The sequence below is a fragment of the Mauremys reevesii genome, linkage group 5 (genome assembly GCF_016161935.1).
Source record: "Mauremys reevesii isolate NIE-2019 linkage group 5, ASM1616193v1, whole genome shotgun sequence".
Taxonomy (NCBI): Eukaryota; Metazoa; Chordata; order Testudines; family Geoemydidae; genus Mauremys; species Mauremys reevesii.
The window spans coordinates 1,924,913-1,947,130 of NC_052627.1; the positions used below are offsets into that span (position 1 = coordinate 1,924,913).

Consider the following 22,218-nt stretch of genomic DNA (forward strand, 5'->3'; position numbering starts at 1 on the left):
TAAGTCAGGTACTGGTGACAGGCCCTTGATTGGGTGAAGGGCTCCATCTTCAATTCCAAGGACAAGTCAACTTGAGGAGACCATGGGGGACAGTACCCTTTGCTGCCACCAGCCAGTGCCAAGGGTCCAGGGATTGGTGCTGGACAGGGGAAGTTTTCACGGACATCAACAGGGCCAGTTTCCCTCTGGTCAGTGCCAGAGGACCTGGTGCCAGATAAGAGCTCAGGGTAACATGCTCCCTTCTGCTTGACAATCTCACTGGTTTCAGGACTTGTCCCAGCGGGGTCGGTGGTACCGGGAGAGTAATCAGGTCACTGGCCACTGCAAAGGCCTCTAGGGTGGATGGCACCACACTCCCGGTAGTGCGATAACGTCCCCCTCAGTGTCAATGGATGGTCCTGCACTGGACTCAATGCCACCTACAAGCAGGGTAGAGTTGACTGTGCCACTTATGGAGCGGGGCTAGAGGAGGGGCACAATGCAGGTCACACTCCACAGCACTTCCTTTCCTTGTCCTTTCTCAGTTCCAGCAAGCATCCTCTAGAGCAGTGCTTCTCAAGCTATCTGATGTGAGGGACCGGCAATTTTTTTTTTCCCCCCAATGTGCCAGGGACCGGTGCCATATTATTATCCTATTCCAACGCTCTTATGAGGAAACTCGCCGTGGACTGGCAGCCGATGGCTCGCGGACCGGCATCAGTCCGCGGACCACCACTTTGAGAAGCACTGCTCTACTGAACCACTGATTGAATGCCTTGCTGAAACAAGAGAAGGTGTTCCAGCGATTCTCACAGGAGATAAGAAAGAACTGAGAGGATGTGGGGCCAGTTAGGCTCCTTAAACCAGTGCATAAACATACGGCACCAGAGGGCACTAGAGCCAGCCTGACGGATACCACTGAGGGAAAAATCTCCGGCAATGGTGCACATGGCACACGGCACATACACACTCCTAACATGGAATGGACATGAGCAAGCACTCGAAAAAGAAATGAAAATTTATCCCCTCCTTTTGAAGCTTGTTACTTAAAATGAAAGAGTCAGTTAGGATTTTGTGCACCAACTCTCCAAACCTTGGTAAATTATTTGCAGTAAAATATCCAGCAGATTTTGCCCTTTTTTCTTATAAATTATCCATTGATGGGCTTTCTCTGTACATTTTATGTAAACATCTCTCAGCCTATAGGTTGTGTGTGAACTACTTGCTTACACTAAGGTAACACATCACATGTCATTGTTGCTGCTCCCTGAGTGACTGACAAACATTTATAAATAAAAGAATCAAAGAAGATTTCAGAATGGCTGCACAAAACTTGGTGCAAACTTTATGTACATTCTTTGAAACAAAAAAAAAATCACTCCTATGAGTGTTCATAGAAACAAACAAAAAAGGGATCAAATGCCAAAATAAACTAAATGCTCATTAATACTTTTTTGTAGTGTTAGCCCAGCTTCACCACTACCAATCTACCCGTCCCGAACAACATCTTTGTAAAAAATAGTTGAGGGTGAGAAAAGCTGAATATGATGATGATAATGGAGATATCCTATCTCCTAGAACTGGAAGGGATCTTGAAAGGTCATCGAGTCCAGCCCCCTGCCTTCACTAGCAGGACCAAGTACTAATTTTTGCCCCAGATCCCTAACTGGCCCCCTCAAGGATTGAACTCACACCCCTGGGTTTAGCAGGCCAATGCTCAAACCACTGAGCTATCCCTCCCCCCTTTGAGCAACATTTTTTTTTTTTTAAAGAAAAGTGGGCTATTTTTATTTCCATAATAAGTAGGAAGATCACTGTCTGTCTTTCTTCTAACTTGGAAAGTTGATTCAGTTCATGAACACGAAATTAGGAATAATATATTAGGGAAAAACTTTTTTCTGGGGAAAGGTTCTAAGGCATTCAGGTTTGGGCTTTTAATTTCTAGGGGAACCCTCACCTATCGAAGTGTATACTTTCCACTCATTGCGTATTTAACTCCCATTAATAGCTTTAGAAGTTGCACAAATGCACTGATGGGAAGGAACTCAGAATAGCAAGCAGTAGGAGTAGGAGTAGTGACGCTCATAACACCAGCAACTTTAACTGAGAAAATTCACTATTCATTTTAATTATATGACAGCATATAAGAAAAATAAAAACATTAACATTTAAAATGGAAATAGTAGAACAATGCAATAATTAGAGGCTGTTACTTATTGGACTTGTATTGTAATACATCTCCCAGAAGTTCCATTCATTATTAGGGCCCATTGTGCTAGGAACTGTACAAACACTGATTAAGAGTCAGTCCCTGTCCCAAAGAGTTAATAATCTAAAAACTGTTTAGTAATTTAAGGAAGAGGTAACTAGAAAGCTTCTTTAAAAGGCTGCAGGATGTGTATAACCTTGCATCCGACGAAGTGGGTATTCACCCACGAAAGCTCATGCTCCCATACGTCTGTTAGTCTATAAGGTGCCACAGGACTCTTTGCTGCTTTTACAGATCCAGACTAACACGGCTACCCCTCTGATACTTAATCAGGGCCTATAGCAGCTCCCTGGAGAGAGCCTGCAGTCTGCATCCGACCCCTTCAGCAGCCTGCCCAGACTGAGTTGGGCTGCTTCCTTTTATACTTTGCCTCCAGGCTGAGCATGCTCAGCAGAGTCGGAGGGGTGGGGCTTCCTCAGCCTGCAAAGCCAAGTTAACCTTTTTGGGACTGGTGCAAGGTACACCCCGTCACAGTGATAAAAACCCTTCTTCAGTCACTCTGGTGGAACAGATAGAGATGGCTGTACTTTGCTAAGAAACGCATAAGAGCTTAAAAAAATTGAGATAACTAACCACTGGTATGAAATGTTTGTGTAACTGCAGGGATGACCTGGTTACTTGCAGAAGGAAGGGAAGCTTGTTTCGGAATGTAGGTATCAGAACACAATTTCCCCCCTCTGGATGAATATACAACTATTTTCAGGAGCCGAAACTGGGTGTTTACTTAACTGATGTTAGAGAAATTAAACAGTTTTAGACTCAGTTTCAATTTTAGAGCAAACTTTAGAATGCCATTTCCATCATAAAATTGGTCCTTCATTTGCATTGTGTCTTCTATGTACAAAAACAATTTTGAGAAAATGTATTAGAAGAGAAGCTGGAAGTCTTCCCTGAAGGCCTTGCATTACATACCCTTCCCCCAGTCTGAGAGACGGGTGCTAAATACATTTTCCTAGTCTGGAAAATGAAGAAAATGGAATCACTGTGGATGTGACAACTGCCGCCACTGTGCTTAATATTGCTGGGAATGCAATCTACATGGGAAGAAAGTACTAAACTACCATTATTGAGCAAATGTAGGGCTTTTCTTCTTTCATAAATCTGGCTGAAGTATTTCTTTTATGACTTAGCCAGTGTATTAATGACTTCTCTATTCACTTTTTCTCTTTAATTCGTAGTTCACAAAAAGTTCACCACTGAATTTTATTCCCAAGGCATGTATCAATGCATAAAACTCATTGGGTAAATAAATGAGCTTGTAAGAGGAATCTCAGTCTCTCATAAACTATGCAGCAGTGACCATATTACACACATGCAACAAAGAATCCTGTGGCACCTTATAGACTAACAGACGTTCTGCAGCATGAGCTTTGTGTGAATGAACCCAAAGTGGGTATTCACCCACGCTACCCTCTGATACATTACACACATGGACACTTAAACCCTACATGAACCACAGCAATAAATCAACATTGCTTTAATAAGTAAGTTCTCTAAAGGTACAAGCATAATGAAGGCCTGGTTGAGTTTTCAAATACACTTAGACTAATGTCAACTCTGCTCCCATTAAAGTCAGGAGGAGTTTTACCATTGTCTTTAAGAGAAGCAATGTTAGTCGAACATTGACCACCTCCAAAAATATCACCATGCAACATACAAATACTGTAAATACTAGTACTCATGTCTCTAAAGAATACCTTCTAAAAACACTGTTATATCTGATCTCAGAGAGGATGCCACTGCCAAAGGCTATTGTGAAGCCTGAGCCACCAAAATTTGCTGTCAAATCCCTTTAAGTCAGAGGAGAGCCCCTAAAAGTGTAGCACACTGGAAATACATGGGAAAGCAGACGCTTAACAGAGAAGATATGCAGATGAATAGTCACAAAACAAAGTCACTAACAAGAAGTTCTGATTTAGGTGGATTCCAGCTACAACATTTCAAAACCTATGAAGTCTGTTGTATGCCAGCTGAAGAGGTGATGCATTACCAGTGTATACAGCTAGGGCACAGATAAACAATGTATAATCTAAGGGCCAAAATGTAGCCAAGAGCCACCTTCAGGACAAAACTGAGGAACTGCAAGCTTTCATTGCTAGTGAGAGTAAACAAAACCTCATTTTATTAATCTAAAAAGGAAGAGTACATGCAAATTTGGTTATATTTATATTTGAAGTTTATATGCAGCTTCGGTGCTGACCTTTAGCTTCCATCAATTTGTCAAAGTATCCCTCAGTACTGCAACAATTGGGCACTCCTGTGCTAGGAGATAAGGAAGAACAATTGAAAGCTCCTTACTTCAAACTATGCTTACCACAGGGACAGTCTACAGCCTTCCAGGCGGCCACTTCCAGCCCATACACACTTGCTACAACAGACTGTTCTCTTTTTCCAAAGGCACACGGGCCTGATCCAATGCCCACTGAAATCTGTGAAAAGATCCCCATGTACTTGTAATGGGGCATGTCATAGTTAGGTCACCTTTGCAAAAGCTCTTCCTAAATTTACTGCTGACACCTGAGGCTGGCCTTAGGGAGAGCCTGAAAAGCTGCCATTAGTCAGTGGCCTCAAAGCAGAAAATTTTCAGTGTTGCTCGTAAATAAATGTTCCATTCACATTAATCCCTTCCTAGATTGTTTATTTTAAAGATGCCTGGATTCCCACATATAGTGTCTGTACTACCTTACTTTTTATCAATTGACAAAAATCAGATTAACCTGATTAGCACAGTTAACATTAATGTTAACACTACAGGAGTTTCTTTGAACACTGACTTAGGGTTTGGCTACACTTGCAGCTGTGCAGCGCTGGGAGTTAAAGCTGTCTTCGTACAGCTGTGTCGGGAAAGCGCTGCAGTGTGGCCACACTCACAGCTACCAGCGCTGCAGTGTGGCCACATTTGTAGCATTTACAGCGGTGTTGGGAGTGGTGCATTATGGGCAGCTATCCCAGCGTTCAAGTGGCTGCAACGTGCTTTTCAAAAGAGGGGGGTGGGGTGGAGTGTGACAGGAAGCGTGGGGGGGGGGAGGGAGGGAGAGTGAGTGGATTTTTGGAGCTGACACTGTCAGCTCCCTGCCTTGCAAGTTCTGACCCCTTCCCCCACCCCCTCATTCACTAAATGCAAATAGCCTTCTTTGTTTTTTTCCCTCACAGACCAGATAAGCAGCTGCTCCGAAACGGACCGCCGTGTTGCTTCTCTCCTCAAGCAAACACTAGCTGTGGACATTCCAAAGGGATCCCCCTGCCTACCTCATTCACAGCAAACAGTAGCTGTGTTTGTTTTTTAGATAAGCAGCTCCAGGAGCCCTGAGTTCACAACAAAACAAACAGAGGCATCACAACAAAACAAAGAGTGTTGTCTTTACTTAAAAGCATTATGGGAAGGTTCCGGAGATCAGTTACAGCGTAGTAAGATTAATCACTGTTTACACTGGCACCCCAGCATGGCAGCACCAGTGCTGTTCTCTTTATTCCTCTTGTTGAGGTGGAGTACATGCAGTGCTGCAGCCAGGGAGATACAGCGCTGTATGTGCCTTGCCAGTGTGGACAGGGAGTGAGTTACAGCGCTGTAAAGCCACCACCAGCGCTGTAACTCTGAAGTGTAGCCAAGGCCTTAGTTTAATTACTCTGCCTCAAATTTGAAGAGCCTTTGTTCCACAAACACACTTGGTTCACTTCAGAGCCTCAGATAGTAATGCATAACAGCGTATTGGGAGAAAAAATAAAGGGGGGAAATGTTTTCTGACCAAATGTGACGGGAGCTGTATTCTCCCTTCCTAAACAGAAACATGCAGGTTTTGCATTAGCATATCAACTACAAATTAACTGGTCAATACAGAAGAGGAGGGAAAAGGGCAAAGACAAATAAAACACTAGGAAAAAAAATTGCTAGTCGTTGACAATGAGGGTCAACTGCTGAATCTCATCCCCAGCCTAATTATGCTTTTATAGCCACATTTATCTCCTTCTAACCTCCATTTCCTAAAACTCACTTAAAACAAAACCAGCACAAAATGCATATGAACTTTGGACATACAACTCTTCCATAGGATACTAATTTTTAATGTTCATTGATATTTTAAAGTAATTAATAAGTATTATATATAAAAATACAGGTATATAAAAACAACATTACATTGGTAAAAATAATGTGCAAATTATTCTTTAATGGTTAGGTTAATAGCCCACAGAGTTCAGTGTTACCCACCACTTATATCTAAATGGCTAATGATGAGGAGGAAGAGCAGCACACAAATCCATAGCCAATATTGATTTAAGCTATAAGGTAGCAGGTTACCTTTCTGATCACAGCAACTATTACGGTAAGACAAACGTCCTTGATTGTTTTAAGACCTTCACTGTTGAGTAACTGACTTTTTTTTTTTTTTTTTTTTTGCAGGGGATGGAGGCTGCAGTTCAACCCATATGCAGGCTAGTGATAAAAATGCAGTGAATAATGACTGATGTTGTCCAATTACATAATTCTCTCAAATAAGTGGAATAAGCTATTCAAACCTCTGGAAGCATGGCAATTAATGACAGTTATATCAACTCAATACGGAACCTGATAATGACACACATTTTTGCTGTTTTTATGCTAAAGAAAAATGAAAGGCAGTCAGGGTTTAAGAGGCTGAAGTGTTATATACCCAATGAACTACAGAAGACAATTCAATAGAAACTTATGTCTCTTACCTGTGAGTACAGCTTTGGCTGAAGGATCTGCCAGGTCCAGCGCTGACTTCCCATCAGTGTTTCGAATGTTTGGATCAGCTCCGTGCTGCAGCAGCACTGTGCAGGGAAAGCAGAAACAATCTCTTACCTCAGGGATACACAGATTATTTACTAGTAAGGGTCTCTTCGGCATGGTGTAGGCATAAACACACATTGCACAATTTTCCCTTTTTTTTTTTTTAAATACACTGCAGCAAAGGATTCTCTCTTGAGTAAAGCTAAGTTGGCAACTTATGGTATAGTAAAAATCACATGATTTAGCATCATAATCATGAAACCTGAATATTTTTCATTCTACAGTTTTGGTTCCCTCCTGCAGGCTGCTATCTGGGAAGCTGTGTACACACTGAATCATACTGTGAAATATGCTAACTGTGGAACCTGCTCTGTCTTTACTACCGCTGTTGCTGCTGCTGCTTTTACTGCTGAATATCCAGATCCTTCTATCTCAGAACAGTAGTAATGCTCAAGACTTTTAGTGGCTCACCATTTACAGAGAAACCTTACCACAACATACTCTCTGTGTCCAAAAAAATGTAATCAGTAGGATAATATGTGCTACTTGTACCCTGCAGTCTGGATGCTCAGAAGTTACTGCCCTCCACAATATTTTTTCTACTGAAACTGAGACAAAAATTCAATTACATAACAATATCTGAAGCAGAAAGCAGTATACAATCATTTGGCATGTAGGATATTGCAACAGTGAATTACCACATAAGAGCATTTGCAAGAAACTGGAAATGGATATTCCACACTTAAGCGAACCTAAACAGAAATAACTCTACAATAATACAGTTCGGACCATTTACTTTCAAGACCAAAACATTTCCTAAAGAATGGGATGACAAATAGTGAAGTCCACACACCAACATCAAATATTAAATACCAGGAGCCCAATTGTCCACTGCCCTGCATACTGCACAAAGTAAGTAAAATGCTACCAATTTTGAATGACCATTTTATACCACTTTACACAGGTGTGAATGATAGTAGAGTGTCCAAGCCAGTGCAGAATCAGTCTCAAGGACACTAAAGGTAAGAAGAAAAGCAGGTATTTGGGGCAGCTCAAGAAACAATGCTTGTCATGAAGCTGCAAGACTACAATGGATTTATGATGAAAAAGTACTGGGAGGTATTTCATCTTGCAACTGATAAAACACCAAACATTAAATTGACAGGATTCCAGAAAGAGAAAATTAACTCATCCAACACAAAACCAACTAGTCAATAATAATCATATCTAACCAGTGAGAGATTCTTCAAAATCATAGAATTCAAGATCAGAAGGGACCATTATGATCATCTAGTCTGACCTCCTGCAAGATGCAGGCCACATAAGCCGATCCACCCACTCCTTAAGCAAGCGACCCCTGCCCCATGCTTCGGAGGAAGGCGAAAAACCTCCAGGGCCATTGCCAATCAACCCTGGAGGAAAATTCCTTCCCGACCCCAAATATGGCGATCAGCTGAACCCCGAGCATGCGGGCAAGACTCTCCAGCCAGACCCTCTGGAAAAAGGCTAACAATATCCTATCATTGACCCATTGTACTAATTACCAGTGTGGCACTTAATTGACCTATTGACTAAGCCCGTTATCCTATCATACCATCCCCTCCATAAACTTATCTAGCTTAATCTTAAAGTCATGGAGGTCCTTCGCCCCCACTGTTTCCCTCAGTAGGCTGTTCCAGAATTGCACTCCTCTGATGGTTAGAAACCTTCGTCTAATTTCAAGCCTAAATTTCCTGACTGACAATTTATATCCATTTGTCCTCGAGTCCACATTAGCACTGAGCTGAAATAATTCTTCTCCTTCCCTGGTATTTATCCCTCTGATATATTTAAAGAGTGCAATCATATCTCCTCTTATCCTTCTTTTGGTTAAGGAAAACAAACCGAGCTCCTCAAGTCTCCTTTCATACGACAGGCTTTCCATTCCTCGGATCATTCTAGTGGCCCTTCTTTGTACCCGTTCCAGTTTGAATTCATCCTTCTTAAACATGGGAGACCAAAACTGCACACAATACTACAAATGAGGTCTTACCAACGCCTTATATAACGGGACTAGCACCTCCTTATCCCTACTAGAAATACCTCGCCTAATGCATCCCAAGACCACATTAGCTTTTTTAACGGCCACATCACATTGCCTACTCATAGTCATCCTATGATCAACCAGGACTCCTAGGTCCTTCTCCTCCTCCGTTACTTCCAACTGGTGCGTCCCCAGCTTATAACTAAAGTTCTTGTTAGTCATCCCTAAATGCATAACCTTACACTTCTCACTATTGAATTTCATCCTGTTACTAATACTCCAGTTTACAAGGTCATCCAAATCTCCCTGGAGGATATCCCGATCCTTTTCCGAATTTGCAATACCTCCCAACTTGGTGTCATCAGCAAACTTTATCAGCCCACTCCTACTCTTGGTTCCCAGGTCAGCGATAAATAGATTGAATAAAATCAGACCCAAAACCGAACCTTGAGGAACTCCACTGGTAACCCTCCAACCCGACAGTTCCCCCTGCAATACGACCCTCTGCAGTCTCCCCTTTAACCAGCTCCTTATCCACCTCTGGATTTTCATTTCGATCCCCATCTTTTCCAATTTAACCAGTAATTCCTCATGCGGTACCGTATCAAACGCCTTACTGAAATCAAGATATATTAGATCCACCGCATTTCCCTTGTCTAAAAAATCTGTTACTTTCTCAAAGAAGGAGATCAGGTTGGTTTGGCACGATCTACCTTTCGTAAATCCATGCTGTAATTTGTCCCAGTTGCCATCGGCCTCAAGGTCCGTAACCACTCTCTCCTTTAAAATTTTTTCCATGACTTTGCATACTACAGATGTTAAACTAACAGGCCTATAGTTACCCGGGTCACTTTTTTTCCCCTTCTTGAATATAGGAACCATATTAGCTAATCTCCAGTCAAACGGTACAACCCCCGAGTTTAGAGATTTATTAAAAATCATCGCTAACGGGCTTGCAATTTCACTCGCCAATTCCCTTAATATTCTAGGATGAAGATTGTCTGGGCCCCCCGATTTACTTCCGTTTAGCTGTTCAAGTTTGGCTTCTACCTCAGAGACCGTAATGTCTACCCCCATATCTTCATTCCCATCGGTCCCTCTATCACTATTCCTTAGCCCTTCATTAGCCTCATTAAAGACCGAGGCAAAGTATTCGTTCAGATATTGTGCCATTCCAAGATTATCCCTAATCACCACTCCGTTTAAAGTTTTAAGCGGTCCCACTTCTTCCTTCTTGGTTTTCTTCCTATTTATATGGCTAAAAAACCTTTTGCTATTGGTTTTAATCCCCTTCGCTAGGTCCATCTCCACCCGGCTCTTTGCCTTTCTCACTGCTTCCCTACACCCTCTGACCTCAATAAGGTAGGTTTCTTTGCTGATCCCTCCCATTTTCCACTCCTTGTACGCTTTCTGTTTTTTCTTAATCACCCCTCTAAGACACTTGCTCATCCAGCTCAGTCTAAAACTGCTACCTACGAGCCGTTTTCCCTTTCTCGGGATACATGCCTCTGACAACTCCTGCAACTTCAACCTGAAGTAACCCCAGGCATCATCTGCCTTTAGATCCCTAAATATGTTAGTCCAATCCACTTCCCTAACTAGTCGCCTTAATTTAGTAATTGATACAATTTTGAAATTGTATACCTTAGTCTCAGATGCAATTTTGATTATCCTCCCATTTATTTTGAAACTAATTAGCTCATGATCACTCGAGCCAAGGTTGTCCCCTACAACTACTTCCTCAACAAGGTCCTCGTTACTCACCAAAATCAGATCTAAAATGGCATCCTCCCTCGTCGGTTCAGCAACTACTTGATGAAGGAATTCATCAGCTATCACGTCTAGGAAAAGCTGAGCCCTATTATTATTACTAGCATTTGTTTCCCAATCTATATCCGGGAAGTTAAAAAGAAAACACCTGCTTTATTACAGACTGATCTAGGAGCACCACCTACATTGAAGTTTGTCAGACATGTCCCCATAAGACAACCCTGGTTTTAGTTGTTTATAACTTTGCTAAACTTTAATTATTTAGGCTGATGTTTCCTATGTCAGGCTTCTGCCTCAGTCTTAATTTTTGGGTGAAAGTTTCAACAAAAGTAGTTTGTCTGTATCAAAAGAATGAGATTGAAAAAAGATGTTGTTTTGCACATGTTAAAGCCATACAGCTGTTCTGTTGAAAAGCTTTAGTACTTTCATGCTTTAGAACAGGGACCTGAAATGTAGCAGGGGGCGTGGGTCCTGGTGTCAGAGATGTGCCTTTTGCTGTTCTGGGCAGGAAACTCAAAAAATTTGGCCATTTTATGAGCTTTTGAATAATCTTAGCACATGCTCAGAAGAAACTTGTTAACGTTTCTCTGCAACTGCTGATCCTGGTGGCACCAGGCAGAAAAAATGAGGAAAGGGAGACAGTCTGCACTGTCAATGCTCCCCCCACTAGGCCCAGGTATCATGGAGGAAAAAGCAACCTGTCTCAGATGCACAGGAGACAAGACCTGGACTTAGGGAAGGGAGTAGATTGGTAGAAGGAGCCAGGAAAGGGTACTGAGACTGGGAGCTGGAGGGTGAGAAGCAGAGGGTAGAATACTAAGAAGCGGGAGAGAGAAAGATCAGATGAGGAGGTTGGGGGCAGGGGACTAGAACTCGCTAGGCAGGAAGACTGAGACAAGGAGCTGAGGCAGGGGGGAGAGAGATTGGAAAGGGGCTAGAGGGGACATATAACCAAGACCCCAAAGAAGGAGACTGGTAGTCAGGGTTTGGGAATGGGAGGCGCGGGAAAGCAAGTGGAAATCTAATAGGGAGTCTGCTGTGGGAGAAAAGGGCTAGCTGGGAAAGGAGACTGGGGCTGTGTCTACACTGCCACCTTCAGTGAAAAAACACCCCCCTGAGCGACAAAAATGTTAGCGCTGAAAAGCGCCAGTATAGACAGCTGCACTCCCAGCGATAAAGCTACCACTGCTAGTTCAGGGTGGGTTTGTTTGTTTTTTTTAAATCACTGGGAGAGCTCTCCCCTGGCGATAAAGCGTGTCTACATTGCCCACGTCACCACGCTGCCGCGGCCGTGCTGTAACGTGGGCAGTGTAGACATACTCCAAAAGTGTGATGAGAGGAGTCGTCGGGGGTAGGGTGGGGTGGGGTGGGGTGGGTGTATGGAGATTAGGCCTGACTAGATTGAGAGACTGGAACAGAGACAGGCTGGAGGTGACAAATGCAGAAGGGTCTGTGACCACTGGAGTATACTCCCTATTCTCGCCTCTAGAACCTGAAATGGAATACAAAATTTGTGAGTCTGCTCTGTTGCCAGCAGACATCTGTGAAACCCACTGGCAAAACGTTTCTCATTGCCCTCTGGTGCCTTAATCATGAGCATCCTCCTGTACTCTTCTACTTCATTCACCACACACCTTCAATTTCAGCAACACAAGGCAGGGGTCCTACAGACAATTGCCTCTTTTACTACACAACCCTGATTCATTCCCAGAGCAGGTCCCATCCTGTGCACTGTATGAGGCAGGGGCCCTGTGGGGAAAAAATTAGTATGCAATGACATAATTAAACACTGCATCATAATGCAGAATCACTGCTGAGCAAAAATCCCATTTTGTAGCTCCACAATACAGAAATATCACTAGACAGTATCCCCTTCCAAATTTATATTTAATTCAAACATTTTTTAAAGTCTGGCAGTCAAAATACAACAGGTATAAACAATACCATTACCTAGCCATTAGACCTTTTCCACAAACTTTTGTAAAACCAGTACAGAACAGTTTTCTTTTAATTGATCTTTGATATAAAATGAGGAAATCAAAATCCTGTAAACTTAACTATCCAAAAGCTTAACATGGAATTCAACTGCATTCACGACCATTATGATCCTTAACCTATACAGATTCCTGGTCTTCACTGATGCCTCACATTTCTTCAGGTGACACAAGTTTGTTTTAATTATATTTGTTATTACAGCAATCAGTACAACAGACAGTTAACAGAAAGGTCAGATTCCTTTCTCCCCCTCAACAAATGAGTTACAAGGTTACATAGAGCATGAATTACAACTGCTGTAAATGCTTCAGGTTACTCCCAACTTGATATAGCAGGATGAACAATGACAGTAAGGCCACGTCTACACTAGCACTTATGTCAGCAAAACTTGTCACTCAGGGGTGAGAAAACACACACTCCTGAGCAACATAACTTCTGCCAGTCTAGGTGCTCATGTGCACAATGCTAAGTCAGCGGGAGACACTCTCCCACTTACACAGCTACCACCGCTTATAAAGCTGGTTTTATTATGCCAACAGGAGAACTCTTTGCCATCAGCATAACATGGCTATAAGAGCACTCTTACAGTGGTACAGCTGTGCTCCGATAAGCCTGTAAGTGTAGACATGGCCTAACCACTTGGCCTAATGCCGCTTGGCATGGTTATTTTCCAAACTACTGAACTTGATCATTTTGGTGTCAAAAATTTGTCTTTCCTTTAACAAATATTGAGTCAATAGTTTCACATTTAAATATAAAAGCATTCTTACCTTTCCAAATCTTCCCTGGCAAGATACAATGAAAGCTTTCCTCCAAGGGCAGGGATTCTGCAACCTCCCCAGGTAGCTTGTTCCAGTGCTTAACTATCCTTATAGTTAGAAAGTTTTTCCTTATATCTAACCTAAATCTCCCATGCTGCAAATTAAGCTGATTTCTTCTTGTCCTACACTTGGTGGACCTACAACCGATCACAGCCCTCTTTGTTAACAGCCTTTTCTGTATTTGAAAACGGTTACCATGCCACTTGACCCCCAAAGTCTTCTCTTATCCAGGCTAAGCATGCCCAATTCTTTCAGCCTTTCCCCATAGGTCATGTGTTCAAAGTCTTTCTTCACTGCCACTCTCTGCTGGACTCTCTGCAATTTGTTCACATCTTAGCGCAGGCCTGCACAACTCGTAAAGCGGCGAGGGCCACATTCCTCCAAAGAAAACAGCTGAGGGCCGAAATCTCCCGGCCCCGCAGAAACACCCCGCCCTGCGGAAACAAACCCTCCTTCCCCAGCGCCACACCACCAAAACAGCTGTGGGCCAAAAAGGAAGGTTGGGGGTGGGGAGGTGAAGAGGTGGCTGGGAGCCCTCAGGGGCAAATTAAAAGGCCCGGGGCTCTGGCGGCTGGGGGAACCTGGCAGGGCCGGCTCTAGGTTTTTTGCTGCCCCAAGCAAAAAAAAAATTGGCTGCCTCCCATCCCAGCCCTGGGCTCCCCCCTGTACCCCCTGCTGCCCCAATACTGGACTCTCCCCCCACCCACACCCCCTGCCACCCCAGCGCTGGGTTTCCCCCCTTTCCTCCCCACCAGTGCCCTCCCTCCACCCCGCTGCTGCCCCAAGCCCTGGGTCACTGGTAACTCGCTCCCAGGGTGGATCATTCCGCAGGAATTTTGGATGTGCACAAAACACAGACAGGATTGGTTCCCATATGGTTACAGAGCTGCAGTAAAGTGGAACAATTTTCAGCTTGTGTGATTGGAGAATATCTGGATGCATATTATAAGACTGTCCTCCATAAATGAGGAAAAGTTGAGGTGCCTTTATTATTCTTTTGTTCCACTCTTTCTTTCTATGGGGAATTTGCCAATGCAATATCACTGTCTTCCTTTTAAACAAACAAAAAGGCAATGGCTGTTGAAAATAGCAATTCCAGTCCTAATAAGCATTTCTTGCTCAATTTTATCCTACTTTTTCTACAGCAAGTGACAGTGGATCAGTATATTTGATTTGGGAGAAATGAAGTAACAGCTGCCCAAACTGACCTTGAGCACTCCTGAATTTTGAGGTGTTCAAATCTGGAAGGCAGGTGCTGGGGGGGTGGGCTGTGGGCTCTGCGGGGGAGCATGGCAGCAACGTGTCTGGAGCTGCATGGAGCCAGACACGCTGGTCTGAGTGGCACGGTAAGGGGGCTGGGGGTTGGAGAAGGGGTAGGGGGTTCCGGGGAGCAGTCAAGGGACAGGGAGCAGTGGGGGTTGAATGGGGCGGAGGTTCAGGGAGGCAGTCAGGGGACAGGCAGCAGTTGGATAGGCATGGGAGTCTCAGAGGTCATCAGGGGACAGGTGGGGGTGAGGTCCTATGGGGAAGTTGGGGGATCTCAGGAGGGGCAGTTGGGGCCAAGGAGAAGGGAGGCCTAGATAGGGGCCGGGGTCCTGGGCGAGGGATATCAGGAGACAAGGACCAGCGGTGTTAGATAGGGGGTGGGGGGTCCTGGGGGGGCAGTTAGGGCAGGGGTCCGTGGAGGGGGCAATTAGCGGCCGCGGGCCAGGATTCAAAGGGCTCTGGGCTGCCCTCCACTGCGGGCAGCGCAGAGCCCTTTAAATCCCAGCTGCAGCGGGAAATCAAAGGGCTCTGGGCTGCCCGCAGAGTGCTGTGTGTGGGGGATTCAGAATCCCTCCGCGGGCCGTATGTTGTGCAGACCTGTCTTAGAGAGTGGTGCCCAAAACTGGGACACCATACTCCAGTTGAGACCTCACCAATACTAAGTATAGCAGAACAATTACCTTCCATGTCTTACATATGACACGTTCATTAGTAAGTCCCAAAATATTTGCCTTTTTCACCACAACATCACTCTGCTAACCACAGGAGCTCAATCTATTCAGTTTAGTAGAGAGAAACTTAAAGAGTGACTTGTCACATTTTGTAAGTCTGTACATGGGAAACATAAATTTGATAATGGGCTCTTCAATATAGCAGACAAAGGTATAACAAGTTCCAATGGCTGGAAATTGAAGGTAGGCAAATTCAGACTGAAAGTAAGATACACATTTTTAACAGTGAGAGTAATTAACCATTAGAACTTACCAAAAGTTGTGATGAATTTGCCATCACTGGGCATTTTTAAATTAAGATAGGATTTTTCTTCTAAAATATATGCTCTAGTTCAAATAGGAATTAATTGAAGGAAGTTCTATCGCCTATGTTACACAGGAGATCAAACTAGATGTTCACAGTGGTCCCCTCCGGCTCTATAATCTATTTATCACATTTACAGATAACAGGTTGAGATTTTACAAGAAACTAAAATCACTTTACAGCCTAGTGACTATTTCAGCTCTCTCACGCAAACTAGAATTGGTGTCTTCTCCCCTACCCACCAATGCAATATGGTGACTAGGGCAACAGCATTGTCAAAAGGCAATCTAGCCTACTCCCTGTAGATCTAGCTGTGAAGGTGACATTTTTGCCAAATGCATTTTGAATCACAGTATAAAATTACTCTCTACTACTTTTCTCTAGAAGATTATACCTACAAGGTATGCTGTACTTTGTTAACCCAGGACCTGGTAGCACATAAATCTAGGTACTAGCTCTGAGCATCACATATTCCCAAACTATATGTAACTGAAGATTTAAAGGCTCATTTCTCTAAGCATTTTGAAAGCATCCAAACAATACACTGCAGTTCAAATGGAATTCACTCTTTTGATGTAGACTAAACGTATTTTACCTCAACTATTTGTATACTAAAACTATTGAAATTTTGATACTTTTTTGTTCCAAGTAGGAACAAAATTTCCTTGCCTGAAATTGACTGTTTTGTGCCTCAGCTACGCTAATCCCGATTTGACAGGTTACCAAGCCTGAAACTAGGGGGGAGGGATAGCTCAGTGGTTTGAGCATTGGCCCTGCCCAACCAGGTTGTGAGTTCACCCTTGAGGGGGGGGGGGGGATCTGGGCAAAAAATGGTCCTGCTAGTGAAGGCAGGCAGGGGCTGGACTCGACTTTTTTCGAGGTTCCCAGTTAGTTCTAGGAGATATATATATCTTTTTTTTTTTAAACTGGCCTGTGGAGAGGAAAGCGAGAATTTAGCCCATTAAAGATTGGGGTGGGGAAACAGCTCTCACTGCTCAGCACCTGCCTTATTAGTTTACAGAAAAAAAAAGATTAAACTGAACTGGTAGTAACTATGCCATCAAATACTGCTTAGAGAAAGCATGAACTGATGTCAAATAGCAAGTCTGCCAAGAAAGTTGGAATCCTAGGGAAGAGAACGCCAACCCATCAGTCCCTGTTACAGAAGGCAGGAAAAGGCATCTAAAAAGATCTTTGGGTTTGGTTTTTGCGTAAGACTCAGACATTTTATCTCTATATCATTTTCTTTAACTTTGTTCCTTCTGAGGACCACAGGTTGTCTACAGATAAGTATTCAGCCTATTCTCCACTATGTGATGAATGCAAGAGCTAGAGCTAGTCAGGTTATCATCCATGACTTGTTCACAGGTGAGCTCCTACCTTTGCAAGTACAACTGAGTCCTGGATGGATGACCTAATGGGAGCGGGAAAGAATCCACTTATTGTCCTTCATGTGGGAACAAATGATACAGCTAGATTCTCGCTGGAACGTATCAAGGAAGACTATGCCAGACTGGGGAAGACACTTAAGGAAATCAAGGCTCAGGTGATCTTCAGTGGGATTCTGCCTGTTTCTAGAGAAGGGCAACAAAGGTGTGACAAGGTTATGGCAATCAACAGATGGCTCAGGCAGTGGTGCTATAAGGAGGGCTTTGGGATGTACAGCCACTGGGAAGCATTCATGGACAGAGGACTGTTCTCTTGGGATGGACTTCACCTGAGTAAGTAGGGAAACAGACTTCTAGGATGGAGGCTGGCACAACTGATTAAGAGAGCTTTAAACTAGGAATTTGGAGAAGACGGTTGGGAGATGTCCAGGTAATCTCCACGCTGGAATTTAACACTGAGAGGGAAGAAAACAAAGTAAGAAAGGATACAGCCATGGGCAGGAGAATGGACATAAGAAGGGTAGCGTAGATACCAGTCTAATAGGTGATACTGGTGGTAGAATGTCTGTGCCTAACCGGGTAAAGAATGTCAGTGAAGCCAAACGGCAAAAATTAAGATGTTTGTACACTAATGCGAGGAGCCTAGGTAACAAAATGGAGGAACTAGAGCTACGGGTGCAGGAAGTGAAACCGGATATTATAAGGATAACAGAAACATGGTAGAATAGTAGTCATGACTGGAGTACAGGTATTGAAGGCTATGTGCTGTTTAGGAAAGACAGAAATAAAGGCAAAGGTGGTGGAGTAGCATTGTATATCAATGATGAGGTAAACTGTAAAGAAATAAGAAGTGATGGAATGGATAAGATGGAGTCTATCTGGGCAAAAATCACATTGGGAAAGAAAGCTACTAGAGCCCCCCTGAGATAGTGCTTGGGGTGTGCTACAGACCGCCGGGATCCGATTTGGATATGGACAGAGACTCTTTAAATGTTTTTAATTAAGTAAACACTAATGGGAATTGTGTGATCATGGCAGACTAACTTCCCAGATACAGACTGGAGGACAAGTGCTAGTAATAATAATAGGGGTCAGATTTTCCTGGATGCGATAGCTGATGGATTCCTTCACCAGGTAGTTCAAGAACCAACAAGAGGGGATGCCATTTTAGATTTGGTTTTGGTGAGTAGTGAGGACCTCATAGAAGAAATGGTTGTAGGTGACAACCTTGGTTCGAGTGATCTAGATGGAAGGATAAACAAAAATCGATCTGGGGCTAGGGTTTTTGATTTCAAAAGGGCGAACTTTAAAGAATTAAGGAAATTAGTTAGGGAAGTGGATTGGATTGAAGAACTTGTGGATCTCAAGGCCTGGAATTACTTCAAGTCCAAGTTGCAGAAACTATCAGAAGCCTGCATCCCAAGAAAGGGGAAAAAATTCATAGGCAGGAGTTGTAGACCAAGCTGGATGAGCAAGCATCTCAGAGAAGTGATTAAGAAAAAGCAGAAAGTCTACAAGGAGAGGAAAATGGGAGAGATTAGCAAGGAAAGCTACCTTATTGAGGTCAGAACATGTAGGGATAAAGTGAGAAAGGCCAAAAGCCATGTAGAGTTGGACCTTGCAAAAAGAATTAAAACCAATAGTAAAAAGGTTCTATAACCATATAAATAAGAAGAAAACAAACAAGAAGTGGGACCGCTAAACACTGAGGATGGAGTGGAGGTTAAGGATAATCTAGGCATGGCCCAATATCTAAACAAATACTTTGCCTCAGTCTTTAATTAGGCTAATTAGGAGCTTAGGGATATGAGGATATGGAGGTAGGATGACAAATGGGAATGAGGATATGGAGGTAGATATTACCACATCCGAGGTAGAAGCCAAACTCGAACAGTTTAATGGTACAAAATCGGAGGGCCCAGATAATCTTCATCCAAGAATATAAAAAACTGGCACATGAAATTGCAAGCCCATTAGCAAGAATTTTTAATGAATCAGTAAAATCAGGGGTTGTACCGTAAGACTGGAGAATTGCTAACATAGTTCCTATTTCTAAGAAAGGGGAAAAAAGTGATCCGAGTAACTACAGGCCTGTTAGTTTGACATCAGTAGTATGCAGGGTCTTGGAAAAAAATTTGAAGGAGAAAGTTGTTAAGGATATTGAGGTCAATGGTAATTGGGACAAAATACAACATGGTTTTACAAAAAGTAGATTGTGGCAAACCAACCTGATCTCCTTCTTTGAGAAGGAAACAAATTTTTTTAGACAAAGGAAATGCAGTGGATCTAATTTACCTTGATTTCAAGTAAGGCATTTGATACGGTTCCACATGGGGAATTATTAGTTAAATTGGAAAAGATGGGGACCAATATGAAAATTGAAAGGTGGATAAGGAACTGGTTAAAGGGGAGACTACAACGGCTGGAAGGAGGTTACTAGTGGAGTTCCTCAGGGATCGGTTTCGGGACCAATGTTATTTAATATTTTTATTACTGACCTTGGCACAAAAAGTGGGAATGTGCTAATAAAGTTTGCAGATGACACAAAGCTGGGAGGTATTGCTAAAACAGAGAAGGACCAGGATATCATACAGGAAGATCTGGATGACCTTGTAAACTGGAGTAATAGTAATAGGATGAAATTTAATAGTGAAAAGTGCAAGGTCATGCATTTAGGGATTAACAACAAGAATTTTGGTTATAAATTGGGGACACATCAGTTAGAAGTAACACAGGAGGAGAAGGACCTCGGAGTATTGGTTGATCACAGGATGACTATGAGCCGCCAATGTGATATGGCCCTTAAAAAAGCTAATGCGGTCTTGGGATGCATCAGGCGAGGTATTTCCAGTAAAGATAAGGAGGTGTTAGTACCGTTATACAAGGCACTGGTGAGACCTCATCTGGAATACTGTGTGCAGTTCTGGTCTCCCATGTTTAAGAAGGATGAATTCAAACTGGAACAGGTACAGAGAAGGGCTACTAGGATGATCCGAGGAATGGAAAACGTATCTTGTGAAAGGAGACTGAAAGAGCTCGGCTTGTTTAGCCTAACCAAAAGAAGGCTGAGGGGAGATATGATTGTTCTTTATAAATATATCAGAGGGATAAATATCAGGGAGGGAGAGGAACTATTTAAGCTTAGTACCAATGTGGACATAAGAACAAATGGATATAAACTGGATACTAGGAAGTTTAGACTTGAAATAAGACAAAGGTGAAGGTTTCTAACCATTAGAGGAGTGAAGTTCTGGAGCAGCCTTCCAAGGGGAATAGTGGGGGCAAAAGACATATCTGGCTTCAAGACTAAGCTTGATAAGTTTATGGAGGGGATGCTATGATGGGATAGCCTAATTTTGGCAATTAATTCATCTTTGATTATTAGCAGGTAAATATGCCCAATGGTCTGTGATGGGATGTTAGATGGGGTGGGATCTGAGTTACTACAGAGAATTCTTTCCTAGGTGCTGGCTGGTGAGTCTTGCCCACATGCACAGGGTTTAGCTGATCGCCATATTTGGGGTCGGGAAGGAATTTTCCTCCAGGGCAGATTGGCAGAGGCCCTGGAGGTTTTTCGCCTTCCTCTGCAGCATGGGGCACGGGTCACTTGCTGGAGGATTCTCTGCACCCTGAGGTCTTTAAACCACGATTTGAGGACTTCAGTAACTCAGACATAGGGTTAGGGGATTGTTACAGGAGTGGGTGGGTGAGATTCTGTGGTCTGCATTGTGCAGGAGGTCAGACTAGATGATCATAATGGTCCCTTCTGACCTTAAGTCTACGAATCTATGACACTATATGTCTGATGTTTGAGCAGGGCCACAGTTCAGTATGAAGTTAATTTGAGAGGCAATGATCATGGCATTTGTACATAGCCTTAAGGACCAGAGTCATTCAAAAACTGCCATAACTCAGCAGAGTCCTTATTTATAAATTATATGACCAGAAGGGATCACTGTGATCATCTAGTCTGACCTCGTGCAGTAATCAACCACTGGAACAATTTCACTGGTAGATTTTTCATCCTGACCATTTTTAAATCAAGACTAGATGTTCTAAACGATATGCTCAACAAATTATTGTGGTGATGTTCTCTGGCTTGTGTTACACAGGAAGTCAGACCTGATGATCACCAGGGTCCCTCCTGGCCCTAGACTCTGTAAATAATGCAGAACAGAGAATTTCACCTAGTAATTCCTGCATCTAGCCCACAGAGCAGTTGTGATCAGGAGAGGCACTCAACCTGAGTCCTGGTGTGAAGGGAAGGGACTGTTGTCCAGGAATTTTCTGAGTGGCTCTCTCCTCTGGAATGCCTGTTCTTCGTTGGTCCAGGATAGGCTGCAAGATTCATCACTCTCACCACTTTCCTGGAAGGGTGAAGGTAGAATTGAGGGTGGTGGTTGTGGGGTGCTATGTGAACTACTGTGCTTGTAAAATAAATGTTGGCTAAGCTATGCTCTGAAGTAACCAGTCAGAGGCTTTGAACAATACCCTTAGAATCACAGAAGACTAGGATTGGAAGAGACCTCAGGAGGTCATCTAGTCCAATCCCCTGCTCAAAGCAAGACCAACACCAACTAAATCATCCCAGCCAGGGCTTTGTCAAGCCTGATCTTAAAAACCTCTAAGGATGGACAGTCCAACACCTCCCCAGGTAACCCATTCCAGTGCTTCACCACCTTCCTAGTGAAATAGTTTTTCCTAATATCCACCCAGATCTCCCCCATTGCAACTTGAGACCATTGCACCTTGTTCTGTCATCTGCCACCACTGAGAACAGCCTTGCTCCATCCTCTTTGGAACCCTCCTTCAGGTAGTTGAAGGCTGCTATCAAATCCTCCCTCACTCTTCTTCTCTGCAGATTAAATAAGCCCAGATCCCTCAGCCTCTCCTCATAAATCATGTGCCCCAGCCCCGTAATC

The 22,218-nt window shown here is 43.3% G+C and overlaps 1 protein-coding gene across 2 annotated transcripts in view; it reads right to left on the bottom strand.

Annotated features, from left to right (window-relative positions):
• TNKS (tankyrase) overlaps positions 1–22,218 on the bottom strand; it is a 332,035-nt gene that overhangs the window by 260,037 nt on the left and 49,780 nt on the right. Inside the window, exons 2-3 of one of the 2 annotated variants that reach the window (XM_039540123.1) lie at positions 21,540–21,663; positions 6,944–7,039 (exon numbers count right to left, since the gene is read on the bottom strand). In XM_039540123.1, coding sequence (XP_039396057.1) covers positions 6,944–7,039; positions 21,540–21,663 — 220 coding nt within the window. The remainder of the gene's footprint in view (positions 1–6,943; positions 7,040–21,539; positions 21,664–22,218) is intronic. The other variant, XM_039540122.1, reaches the window with a different exon arrangement.